This window comes from Mustelus asterias, chromosome 14 (assembly GCF_964213995.1).
Source record: "Mustelus asterias chromosome 14, sMusAst1.hap1.1, whole genome shotgun sequence".
NCBI lineage: Eukaryota > Metazoa > Chordata > Chondrichthyes > Carcharhiniformes > Triakidae > Mustelus > Mustelus asterias.
The window spans coordinates 38,213,558-38,225,988 of NC_135814.1; the positions used below are offsets into that span (position 1 = coordinate 38,213,558).

The following is a 12,431-nucleotide window of genomic DNA, read 5'->3' on the forward strand; positions in this document are numbered from 1 at the left end:
GGTCCAGAAGGCCAGCAGTCAGGGTGTGGTGGGGTTGGAGAGGCAGCATTGCGAGGCAGGCCAGCGATCGGGAAGCCAGCAGTGTGGGGCTACTGCACATGTGCCGATCTCTGTTATGACAGATCGGCGCATGCACAGTGGCCCGCTCAGCGCTGTGCTGCCGGCCTCTTCAGTGGGGATGGGCCCCACCCACAGATTTTTATGGAGATTCACGTGAGTGCACTCTGTGTACCAAGTGTGGGAGCTTAATTTTGAAAATCTTGCTTTAAAAAAACCCAGCGGGATTTACTCCAGTTTTTATGCAAATTCAGCCCTTGATTCCCATAGTATCCAAATATCTGTCAATCACTGGCTTGAATATACTTAACGACTGAACATCTACAACTCTCTCCGCTGGAGAACTCTAAAGGGTCATAACCCTTCTGAGAGAAATGTTTTCCTCACTTCGGTCCTAAATACTTTGGTCCTAAATGCCTCCGTCCTAAACTCGTTATTCTGTGACTGAGACCCCTAATTCTAGAGTCGTTAGCCAAAGGAAACATTCACCCAGCACCCACTCTGTCAACCCAATTCTCCTAAGCTGTAGAGAATATAGACCCAGTCTGCTCATTATCTCCTCAGTGGACACTGCTGCCTCACAGCGCCAGGGATCCGAGTTCGATGCCCGGCTTGGATCACTGTAAGGAGTTTGCATGTTCTCCCTATGTCTGCATGGGTTTCCTCTGGATGCTCCGGTTTCCTCCCACTGTCTGAAAGACGTGCTGGTTAGGTGCATTGGCCAATTCTCCCTCAGTGTACCTGAACAGGCGCCAGAGTGTGGCGACTAGGGAATTTTCAAAGTAACCTCATTGCAGTGTTAATGTAAACCTACTTGTGACACTAATAAATAAACTTTAACTGGATAGTCCCCTAATCCCCATGCTCAGTCTCGTGAACCTTCATTGAACTCCCTCTAAGACTGATATGTCCTTTCTTGGATAAGGAAACTAAAACTGTAAACAGTACTTGAGCTGAGATCTCACCAAGGCTCCATTCAGTTGCAGTAAGATACTTTACTGTTGTATTTCAATCACTTTGTAATAAAGACTAAAAGTACCAATTGCTTTCCAGCTGTTTGCTGTACCTGCATGTGTTAACTTTTTATGATTCATTTACAAGGTCACATATTTCCTCTTGAGTGCCACATTTACATTTAATTCTTCTATCTTTCTTCCTTCCAAAGTGGGTATGTTCACATTTCTCTACATTATAGTCCATCTGCCATGTTCTTGCCCACCCATTTAATCTGTCTAAATCCTTTTGCAACCTCTTTGCAGCTCCCTCAGTAAACTTTCAAATTTCCTTTCAGCCTTCCCTCCTTTAAAGAGGACAATCCCAACTTCTACAGTCTATCCACATAGTCCCTCTTCTCTGATCTCCTTTTTCAGTTCGTTGTTTCTGTACCCTCCAAAGCCTTCATGTCTTTCCTGTAGTGCGTGGCCCAGAATTGGTCACAATACTCCAGCTAGATCCAAATTAGTGTTTTATATAAGTGTTAACTGTAGCAAACTTGGGACTACTCTGACTGAGATTAGCTAACTAAATGTGGGATGTCCATCTGGCTCAGTTACCCAGAGCCTTAACCAGCTGACTGATAATTGCACAGTACATTAGTAAATATAAAGTCACTCAGAATATATGCTACTCAATTTACTCTTTCAAATGTTATTTCTAAACAGATTAACTTGTTCGTCTCATGCACATTCATCTGGCTCATGTGGTGCATGTGAAGATAGAGAGCTTCTTCCCAATAAATTACTTTTGAAGTGTAGTTTATTTGTTCATTAGCAAACATGATAGCCAATTTGCACACAGCAATAGCTGACGAGTTCCTGCTCCTCTCGTTTAGTATATTTGTACATCTATAAATTTTTGATCGTTTTCGATAATGTTCTTGTTTAGCAGGCATAGATTCTAAGTGGCATGGTTAACCAACTGTTTCCCATAAAGTTAAAGTTTTATGGAAGCTTGATTTTAGTTAGTGCAGCACAACGATTCACAGTAAATGTGCACATGTAGTGTATCCAGCAATAATTTCAGCAAGTCATTTGATTAATTAATCAATGTCCAGCAAGCGAACAGTGGATTCAGCTCAAGTCTGATGCCTCCAGTTAACCTGCTGATGCTTGCTCTCTTGACTCGCATTTAAAATGGCCATTTGGGTGATCTACCAAAGGGCATTCAACATTTGTCGAGCTATAATGATTATCAGAAAAGGATGAACTGTTTTAAGAATAAATGGCCAAGTGGGTGATCTAACCAAAGGGCACTCAACATCCGCAGAACGGTAATGATTATCGGAAAGGGATGAACTATTTTAGGAGTAGACAATATTAGCGAAATAGCAGGTTGTATTATTTTTAAAATAGTTTCAATCAAAATATACGCATTTTCAAAATTAATGCTGATTTCTAGCATCTTATAGTACTGTGGGTTTTGTGCAAAAATGACTGTCTAAAATTTGTGTAAAAATAATACATTAACAGATGACAAGTGTATTCATTTGGAAATGGTGTTTTCAGGTGAAAAACCTTTTCAATGTGATGAATGTGACATGAGGTTCATACAGAAATATCATATGGAGAGGCATAAGCGCACTCACAGTGGAGAGAAACCATATCAGTGTGAATACTGCCACCAGGTAAGAATTGACTAATGTACTTGTTGCTAAATGTGTGAAGCACAGATTAAGTATAAAGTTCTATAGCACAGAAGGTGGCCATTAACCCATTATACCTACACTGGCTCTCTGAAAAACGGATTCATTGTTTCTGTCTCCCTGTTTGTTCCTCAAGGCCGTATTTTTTCCATTCACTTCAAAAACTATTTTTCAACACTTTTTTTTGGATTCTAATTCTAGCTCTTGAAGGACTAACGGCATGGTGGCACAGTGGTTGGCACTGCTGTCTCACAGTACCAGGGACCTGGGTTCGATTCCAGCCTTGGGTCACTCTATGTGCAGTCTGCATGTTCTCCTTGTGTCTGCGTGGGTTTCCTCCGGTTGCTCTGGTTTCCTCCCAAAGTCTGAAAGTCATGCTGGTTAGGTGTATTGACCATGCTAAATTCTCCCTCAGTGTACCTGAACAGGCACCGGAGTGTGGCAACTAGGGGATTTTCACCGTAACTTCATTGCAGTGTTAATGTAAGCCTACTTGTGACACTAATAAATAAACTTTAAAAACTTTAGTCCAGGTCCTATATGAACAATATTGAAACCTCAGTCTGAGTGCAGTGTGGATTCACTGGAATGCTGCTTGGTGTAAGGAAATACAAATGTGAAGAAAGATTTGAGAGGGTCGGGGTGGAAATTGGGACTTTTTATTAAAACAATGCAGATTATGGCATGTAGTGATCGTAATGTTTTAAAACTATGAAAGCTTGGACCAGGAAGCTAAAAGCAGAGGCAGTACTTGAGCCTGGAACGAGGGATCATATTTAAAATAATAAATATAAGGGAACAGAGAGAAAAGGGAACTTCTCAATGCAGTGTTGAGCTGTGGATTTCACTGGTCTAGTTATAAGGTGTGTCAATATCCAAGTTAGATTGGATACATGGATGAATGTGGGTGAGTGAATGTGATTGAGATTGTTGGCTTGCCTGAGGAATAAACACCACCATGGACTGGTTAGGCCAAAGTGGCAGCTTCCATGCTGTGCATTTTTATGACCTAACTGCTGTCTGCATTTGAACAAACATAATTCTTCGAATCATTGCCCATTCTGCTGGTGCTGATCTTAAATCTTATGCCCTTTACTGACTTTACTGGAAATTGATTAACCCAACTCAACTTATTTTCGGTTTCTTCTTGACTTCGTTCTCTTTCATAATGAAACGCCACTCTGTATTAGCATAATAGCTTTGCTTTTGTATCCTAAAGCCCTATAAAATGTGGGATAACATATATTTTAAACAGCTGTTATCAGCTCGCCTTTCATTTAGAGGCGATGACCTAGTGGTATTATCACTAGACTATGAATCCAGAAACTCAGCTAATATTCTGGGGACCCAGGCTCGAATCCTGCCACAGTAGATAGTGGAATTTGAATTCGATTGAAAAACATATCTGGAGTTAAGTATCTACTGATGACTATGAAACCATTGTTGATTGTCAGAACAACCCATCTGGTTCAATAATGTCCTTTAGGAAAGGAAACCTGCCATCCTTACCTGATCTGGCCTACATGCGACTCCAGAGTCGCAGCAATGTGGTTGACTCTCAACTGCCCTCGGGAACTAGGGATGGGCTATAAATGCTGGCCAGCTAGCAACGCCCATGTCCCACGGATGAATATAAGATGAATATAAACGATCTGGAAGAAGGTGTAACTGGGGTGATCAGTAAGTTTGCGGACGACACAAAATTGGCAGGACTTGCAGATAGTGAGGAGCATTGTCAGAGGCTACAGAAGGATATAGATAGGCTGGAAATTTGGGCAAAGAAATGGCAGATGGAGTTCAATCCTGATAAATGCGAAGTGATGCATTTTGGTAGAAATAATGTAGGGAAGAGCTATACGATAAATGGCAGAACCATAAAGGGTGTAGATACGCAGAGGGACCTGGGTGTGCAAGTCCACAGATCCTTGAAGGTGACGTCACAGGTGGAGAAGGTGGTGAAGAAGGCATATGGCATGCTTGCCTTTATAGGCTTGCCTTTAAGCAGGCTCTCTCTCCCCCACCCTATTCTTGTAACCCCACACATTTCCCATGCCAATCCATCAGACAGTTACCCAAGGCCTGAATCAAACCAGAGTCCCTGGTACTGTGAGGCAGCAGTGCTTGCCACTGTGCTGCCTCTATGCTGTGGTCATTAGTGGTCAGCCACAATTTCTCTCTCAAAATGCATGTTTTACTCGCCAGTACCTTATAACTGGGTGTACGAAGATGATATGGACTGTGTTGCTAAGATGAATGAGAGTTTAAGACATGCTCACTCCCCCCTCCCCCCTCAGCACCTTTCCCAAAGTCTCCCACTATATGAGGAGGCCAAAACTGGGCACTGTATTCTAACTGATGTCTAGCTAAAGTCTTTTACAAGGATAAAATTATGTGACAAAAGCAAAATGCTGTCGATGCTGGAAACCTGAAATAAAACGAAATGCTGGAAATATTCAGCAGTTCTGGCAGCATCTGTGAAGAGAGAGACAGAGTTAACATTTTAAATCATTGACATTTCATTCGAATTATAAAGAATTGTCTCGCAAATGCACAGTAAAACTCTGTTCCCTGCTCGCTCTATCTAAATCTTCAAGGCATTGGTTATGGACATTTTGTCATTGGTTCTTAAAAGATGCCAGTAACTTTTACCTCTGGCTTTACCACTTTTCCCTTTAGGTCTCAGCCTTAATTCAGAAGGTTGTAGGTTCATGTCCCACTCCAGATGCTGAGTGAAGGAGCAGCGCTCCGAAACTCGTGATTCCAAATAAACCTGTTGGACTTTAACCATATCTTAATTGGGATAGTCATAGTGTAAAGAGTTTAGAGGGGGCGGATTTTTTGATATGTATTCAGGAGAGCTTTTTGTGTCAAGATGTAGAAGATCCAACAAGGAGCGGCGCAATGTTGGATCTAATTCTGGGGAACAAAGCTGGACAGGTGTTCGAGGTGGCATTGGGGGAGTATTTTAGTGATAGAACATAGAACATTACAGCGCAGTACAGGCCCTTCGGCCCTCGATGTTGCGCCGACCAGTGGTACCAATCTAAAGCCCCTCTAATCTACACTATTCCAATATCATCTATATGTTTATCCAATAACCACTTGAACGCTCTCAACGTTGACGAGTCCACCACTGCTGCAGGCAGGGCATCCCACACCCTTACTACTCTCTGAGTAAAGAACCTACCTCTAACATCTGTCCTATATCTCTCACCCCTCAATTTAAAGCTATGTCCCCTCGTGCTAGCCAACACCATCCGAGGAAAAAGGCTCTCACTATCCACCCTATCTAATCCTCTGATCATCTTGTATGCCTCTATTAAGTCACCTCTTAACCTTCTTCTCTCTAACGAAAACAACCTCAAGCCCCTCAGCCTTTCCTCATACGATTTTCCCACCATACCAGGCAACATCCTGGTAAATCTCCTCTGCACCCTTTCCAACACTTCCACATCTTTCCTATAATATGGCGACCAGAACTGTACGCAATACTCCAAATGCGGCTGCACCAGAGTTTTGTACAGTTGCAGCATGACCTCCTGGCTCTCAAACTCAATCCCTCTACCAATAAAAGCTAACACACCGTACGCCTTCTTAACAACCCTATCAACCTGGGTGCCAACTTTCAGGGATCTATGCACATGGACACCCAGATCCCTCTGTTCATCCACACTACCAAGTATCTTACCATTAGCCCAATGCTCTGTATTCCTGTTACTCCTTCCAAAGTGAATCACCTCACACTTTTCCGCATTAAACTCCATTTGCCACCTCTCAGCCCAGCTCTGCAGCTTATCTATGTCCCTCTGTAACCTGCCACTTCCCTCCGCACTGTCTACAACTCCACCGACTTTAGTGTCATCCGCAAATTTACTAATCCATCCTTCCACGCCCTCATCCAAGTCATTAATAAAAATGACAACAGCAGTGGCCCCAAAACAGATCCTTGCGGTACACCACTAGTAACTGAACTCCAGGATGAATATTTCCCATCAACCACCACCCTTTGTTTTCTTACAGCTAGCCAATTCCTGATCCAAACCACTAAATCACCCTCAATCCCATGTGTCCGTATTTTCTGTAAAAGCTTACCATGGGGAACCTTATCAAACGCTTTGCTGAAATTCATATACACCACATCAACCGCTTTAGCCTCATCCACCTCTTTGGTCACCTTCTCAAAGAACTTAATAAGGTTTGTGAGGCACGACCTACCCTTCACAAAACCGTGCTGACTATCCCTAATCAAATTATTCCTTTCCAGGTGATTATAAATCCTATCTCTTATCCTTTCCAATACTTTGCCCACAACAGAAGTAAGGCTCACCGGTCTATAATTACTAGGGTTGTCCCTACTCCCCTTCTTGAACAAGGGGACAACATTTGCTATCCTCCAGTCTTCTGGCACTGTTCCTGTAGACAATGACGACACAAAGATCAAAGCCAAAGGCTCTGCAATCTCCTCTCTAGCCTCCCAGAGAATCCTAGGATAAATCCCATCCGGCCCAGGGGACTTATCTAGTTTTACCCTTTCCAGAATTGCTAACACCTCCTCCTTATGAACATCAATCCCATCCAGTCCAACAGCCTGCATCTCGGTACTCCCCTCAACAACACTGTCCCTCTCCAGTGTGAATACCGACGAAAAATATTCATTTAGTGCCTCTCCTATCTCTTCAGACTCCACGCACAACTTCCCACTCCTGTCCTTGACTGGCCCTAATCTTACCCTAGTCATTCTTTTACTCCTGACATATCTATAGAAAGCTTTAGGGTTTTCCTTGATCCTACCCGCCAAAGACTTCTCATGTCCCCTCCTGGCTCTTCTTACCTCTTTCTTTAGGTCCTTCCTGGCTAACTTGTAACTCTCAAGCGCCCTAACTGAGCCTTCACGTCTCATCTTAACATAAGTCTCCTTCTTCCTCTTCACAAGAGATTCAACCTCCTTAGTAAACCACGGTTCCCTCACACGTCTGCTTCCTCCCTGCCTGACAGGTACATATTTATCAAGGACGCGTAGTAGCTGTTCCTTGAACAAGTTCCACATTGTACATATTTATCAAGGACGCGTAGTAGCTGTTCCTTGAACAAGTTCCACATTACAACTGTGCCCATCCCCTGCAGTTTCCTTCCCCAACTTATGCCAGCTAAATCTCGCCTAATCAAAGAACAAAGAACAATACAGCACAGGAACAGGCCCTTCGGCCCTCCAAGTCCGCGCCGCTCCCCGGTCCAGGATTGAATCCTGAATCCAGGATCCCCGCCCAATTTTCCAGCCTATCTACATCCTAATATCCTATCCACCGAGCTGTCCCTCACAGCTACGATGCTTTGTTCATCACAACCTATTAACTCACCCCCACCCCCCCATTCCAGACCATGTGATCTCCAGGGAGAGGCGAAAACCCAGAGTGAAAACCCCAGGGCCAATATGGGGGAAAAAAAAATCTGGGAAATTCCTCTCCGACCCCCTGAGGCGATCGAAACGAGTCCAGGAGATCACACTGGCCCTGATCAGAAAATGCTTCCCAACCCTAATCGCATCATAATTTCCTTTCCCCCAGCTATAACTCTTTCTCTTTGGTATATACCTATCCTTTTCCATTGCTAAAGTAAACGTAATCGAATTGTGGTCACTGTCACCAAAGTGCTCACCTACCTCTAAATCTAACACCTGGCCTGGTTTATTACCCAGTACCAAATCCAATGTGGCCTCGCCTCTTGTTGGTCTATCTACATACTGCGTCAGGAAGCCTTCCTGCGCACACTGGGCAAAAACCGACCCCTCTAAAGTACTCGAACTATAGCTTTTCCAGTCAATATTTGTAAAGTTAAAGTCCCCCAGTACAACTACCCTGTTACTTTCGCTCCTATCCAGAATCATCTTTGCAATCTTTTCCTCTACATCTCTGGAACTTTTCGGAGGTCTATAAAAAAACTCCCAACAGGGTGACCTCTCCTTTCCTGTTTCTAACCTCAGCCCATACTACCTCAGTAGATGAGTCCTCATCAAAAGTCCTTTCTGCCACCGTAATACTGTCCTTGACTAACGATGCCACACCTCCCCCTCTTTTACCACCTTCCCTGCACTTACTGAAACATCTAAACCCCGGAACCTGCAACAACCATTCCTGTCCCTGCTCTATCCATGTCTCCGAGATGGCCACAACATCGAAATCCCAGGTACCAACCCATGCTGCAAGTTCACCCACCTTATTCCGGATGCTCCTGGCGTTGAAGTATACACACTTCAAACCGCCTTCCTGCCTCCCAGGACACTCCTGCGACTCTGAAACCTCATCCATGACCTCACTACTCTCAACCTCCTGTACACCGGAGCTACAATTCAGGTACCCACCCCCCTGCTGAATTCATTTAAACCCTCCCGAAGAGCATTAGCAAATTTCCCCCCCCCCAAGATGTTGGTACCCCTCTGGTTCAAGTGCAGACCATCCTGTTTGTAGAAAGAGCCCCAATTGTCCAGGTATCTGAATCCCTCCTTCCTGCACCATCCCTGTAACCACGTGTTCAGCTGCTCTCTCTCCCTATTCCTCTCCTCACTATCACGTGGCACGGGTAACAAACCAGAGATAACAACTTTGTTTGTTCTAGCCCTAAACTTCCACCCTAACTCCCTGAATTTCTGCCTTACATCCCCATCCCTTTTCCTACCTATGTCTTGAGTGCCTATGTGAACCCCCCCCCTAAGGATATCGAAAACACGATCCGAGACATCGCGGACTCTGGCTCCTGGGAGGCAACACACCAACCGCGAGTCTCTCTCTTTCCCGCAGAATCTCCTATCCGTCCCTTTAACTATGGAGTCCCCAATGACTAATCCTCTACTCCTCTCCCCCCTTCCCTTCTGAGCCACAAGGACAGACTCTGAGCCAGTGACCTGTACACCATGGCTTACCCCTGCTTAGTCGTCCCCCCAACAGCATCCAAAAGTGTACTATCCCCAATTTCTACGACATTTTTTGTTTCTCCCCCCCCCACATGGATGGCTCCCTGTACCATGGTGCTGTGGTCAGTTTGCTCATCCTCCCTTTCCCTCCCCTTCTGAGCTGCCGGGCCGGACTCTGCGCCGGAGGCACAGCCACTGTTGCTTCCCCCAGGTAGGCTGCTCCCCCCAACAGTACTTAAACAGGAGTACTTATTTTTAAGGGGCACAGCCACTGGGGTACTCTCTAGTACCTGACCTTTCCCTTTCCCCTTCCCCTTCCTAACCGTGACCCACTTGTCTGTCTCTCGTGGCCCCGGTGTGACCACCTGCCTGTAACTCCTATCTATCACCTCCTATCTACCACCTATCTATCACCTCCTTGGCGACTACAATACCATACAATTTAAGTTTATTATGAAAAAGGAAAAAGATGGTCTGCGAAGAACAGTTTTGGATAGGGGAAGGCAAATTCTATTAAAATAAGGCTGGATCTGGCCAACGTAGACTGGGAACAGCTTCTTGTGGGAAAATCTACAACTGAGCAGTAGAGGGTGTTTAAAAAGGAAATGCCGAGAAGACAGGCCCAACATGTAGGAGCAACTAGCCCAGAGAACCCTGGATCTCTAGGAATATTCAGGACTGGATCAGACAGAAAAGTGAGCGTTTAGCAGGTACAAAGGGAACAAATCAGCCGAGGTCTTAAAGGACTACAGAAAGTTCAGTGCAGGAGCTTAAGAAAGCAATCAGGAGAGCAAAGATGTTACCCATCTTTACACTGATGGGTAAGATTAGGGAGAATCACAAAATATTCTGTCAGTATATTGGGGGAAGTGGGTAGCCAGGGAAAGAGTAGGCCCCATTATAGACCACAGGGGCTATCTGTGCTTGGAGCTGGAGGACATCGGTACGGTGCACATTTGTCTTCACTTGGGAAAAGGAGGATCTCGGTACAGAATTCAGGGAGAGGGCCTGTGAGGTTTTTGAACATTTTGACAAAGGGAGTGGCGAGGTATTGGAGGTTTTGGCGGGCTTAAAAGTGGGCAAATCTCCAGGTCTGGATGTTTTGTATCCCAGGCTGCTGTGGGATTCAAGGGAGAAAATATGGGTGACCCAAATTTTTAATTCCTTTCTGACCGCAGTGGAGGTGCTGGAAGATTGGAGGACAGCTTATGTGGTTCCACTTTTCAAGAAGGATTATAGAGATAAACCAGGGAACTGCAGAGTCTCACATCAGTGGTAGAGAAATTATTGGAGAAAATTCTGAAGGAGTGAATTAATCTCCACTTGGCGAGGCAAGTTTGATCAGGGATGGGTTTTGACAAAGGGAAGTCATGCCTAACAAATTTTGTAGAATTTTTCGAGGAGGTGATGAGGGTAGTGCAGTTTATGTGGATTTCAGCAAAGCCTTTGACGAGGTCCCACATGGGAGACTGATAAAGAAGGTAAAAGTACATGGGATCCAGGGTAACTTGGCAAGTTGGATCCAAAACTGGTAGGAGACAGAGGGCAGTGGTAGAAGGCTGTTTGTGTGACAGGAGGCTGGGATCCCTGTGCTACCATCCCAGGTGGTGCATTCCAGACTCCCACCACCCTCTGGGTGGAAAAAAAACCTTTCCTCAAATTCCCTACCACAGGGATCAGTGTTACGTCCCTATTGTTTGTGATATTTAGAAACGATATGGATGAGAATGTGGGGGTGATAAGTAAGTTGTGTGGCACAGTTTTTAGCACTGGTGCCTCACAGCACGAGGGGCCTGGGTTCGATTCCCGACTTGGGTCACTGTCGTGCGGAGTTTGCACGTTCTCTCCTTGTCTGCATGTGTTTCCTCCAGATGCTCCGGTTTCTTCTCATAGTTTGAAAGACGTATTGGTTGGGCGCATTGGCCATGCTAAATTCTCCCTCGGTGTACCTGAACAAGTGCCGGAGTGTGGCGACTAGGGGATTTTTCACAGTAGCTTCATTGCAGTGTAAATGTAAGCCTACTTGTGACACTAATAAATAAAGTTTGTGGATGACACCAAGATTGCCAGGGTGATTAATAGTGAGGAAGAAGGTTTTAGTTGCAGGAAGATAAAGATGCATTGGGCAGATAGTGGCAGATGGAATTTAACCTTGTAACGTGTGAGGGTGATGCACTTTGGAAAGAGTAACAAGTTAAGGGAGTATTTGATGAATGCAGGACACTAGGAAGCTCAGAGGAACAAAGGTATCTCTGGGTGCTTGTCTATAGATCCCTGAAACCGGCAGGACAGGTTAATAGGGTAGTTAATGCATATGGGACACTTGCCTTTATCAGTCTTGGCATAGATTATAGAGCAGAGTGTTTATGTTGGAGCTACACAGAACTTTGGTTAGGCCACGGCTGGAGTATTGTGTACACATCTCGTCACCTTGTTATGGGAAGGATGTGGTTGGATCAGAGAGAGTGCAGAGGAAATTCACCAGGATGTTTCCTAGGATGAAGCATTTGAACTATGAAAAGAAGCTGGATAGGCTCAGGTTGTTTTCTTTAGAGCAGAAAAGGCTGTGGGGCGGCGGAACCTGACTGAGATGTAGAAGATTGAGGGGTATGGACACAGTGGAGAGGAAGCAGCTATTCCCCCTAGTTGAAAGGTCAATAACAAAGGGGCAAAATGTTAAGATGAGGGTCCAGGAGTTTTAGAGGGAATTTGAGGAAAGGTTTTTTTTTCATCCAGAGGGTGGTGGGAGTCTGGAATGCACTGCCTGGGATGGTAGCACAGGTGGGAAACCTCACAACCTTTAAACAGTACATGGATGAGCATTTG

At 44.9% G+C, this 12,431-nt stretch overlaps 1 protein-coding gene across 2 annotated transcripts in view; it reads left to right on the forward strand.

The window, feature by feature from the left end:
* The window catches only part of znf148 (zinc finger protein 148), a 62,456-nt gene that overhangs the window by 45,750 nt on the left and 4,275 nt on the right, over positions 1-12,431 (forward strand). For both annotated transcript variants that reach the window (XM_078228192.1, XM_078228191.1), the window contains one exon: positions 2,562-2,680. In XM_078228192.1, coding sequence (XP_078084318.1) covers positions 2,562-2,680 — 119 coding nt within the window. The remainder of the gene's footprint in view (positions 1-2,561; positions 2,681-12,431) is intronic.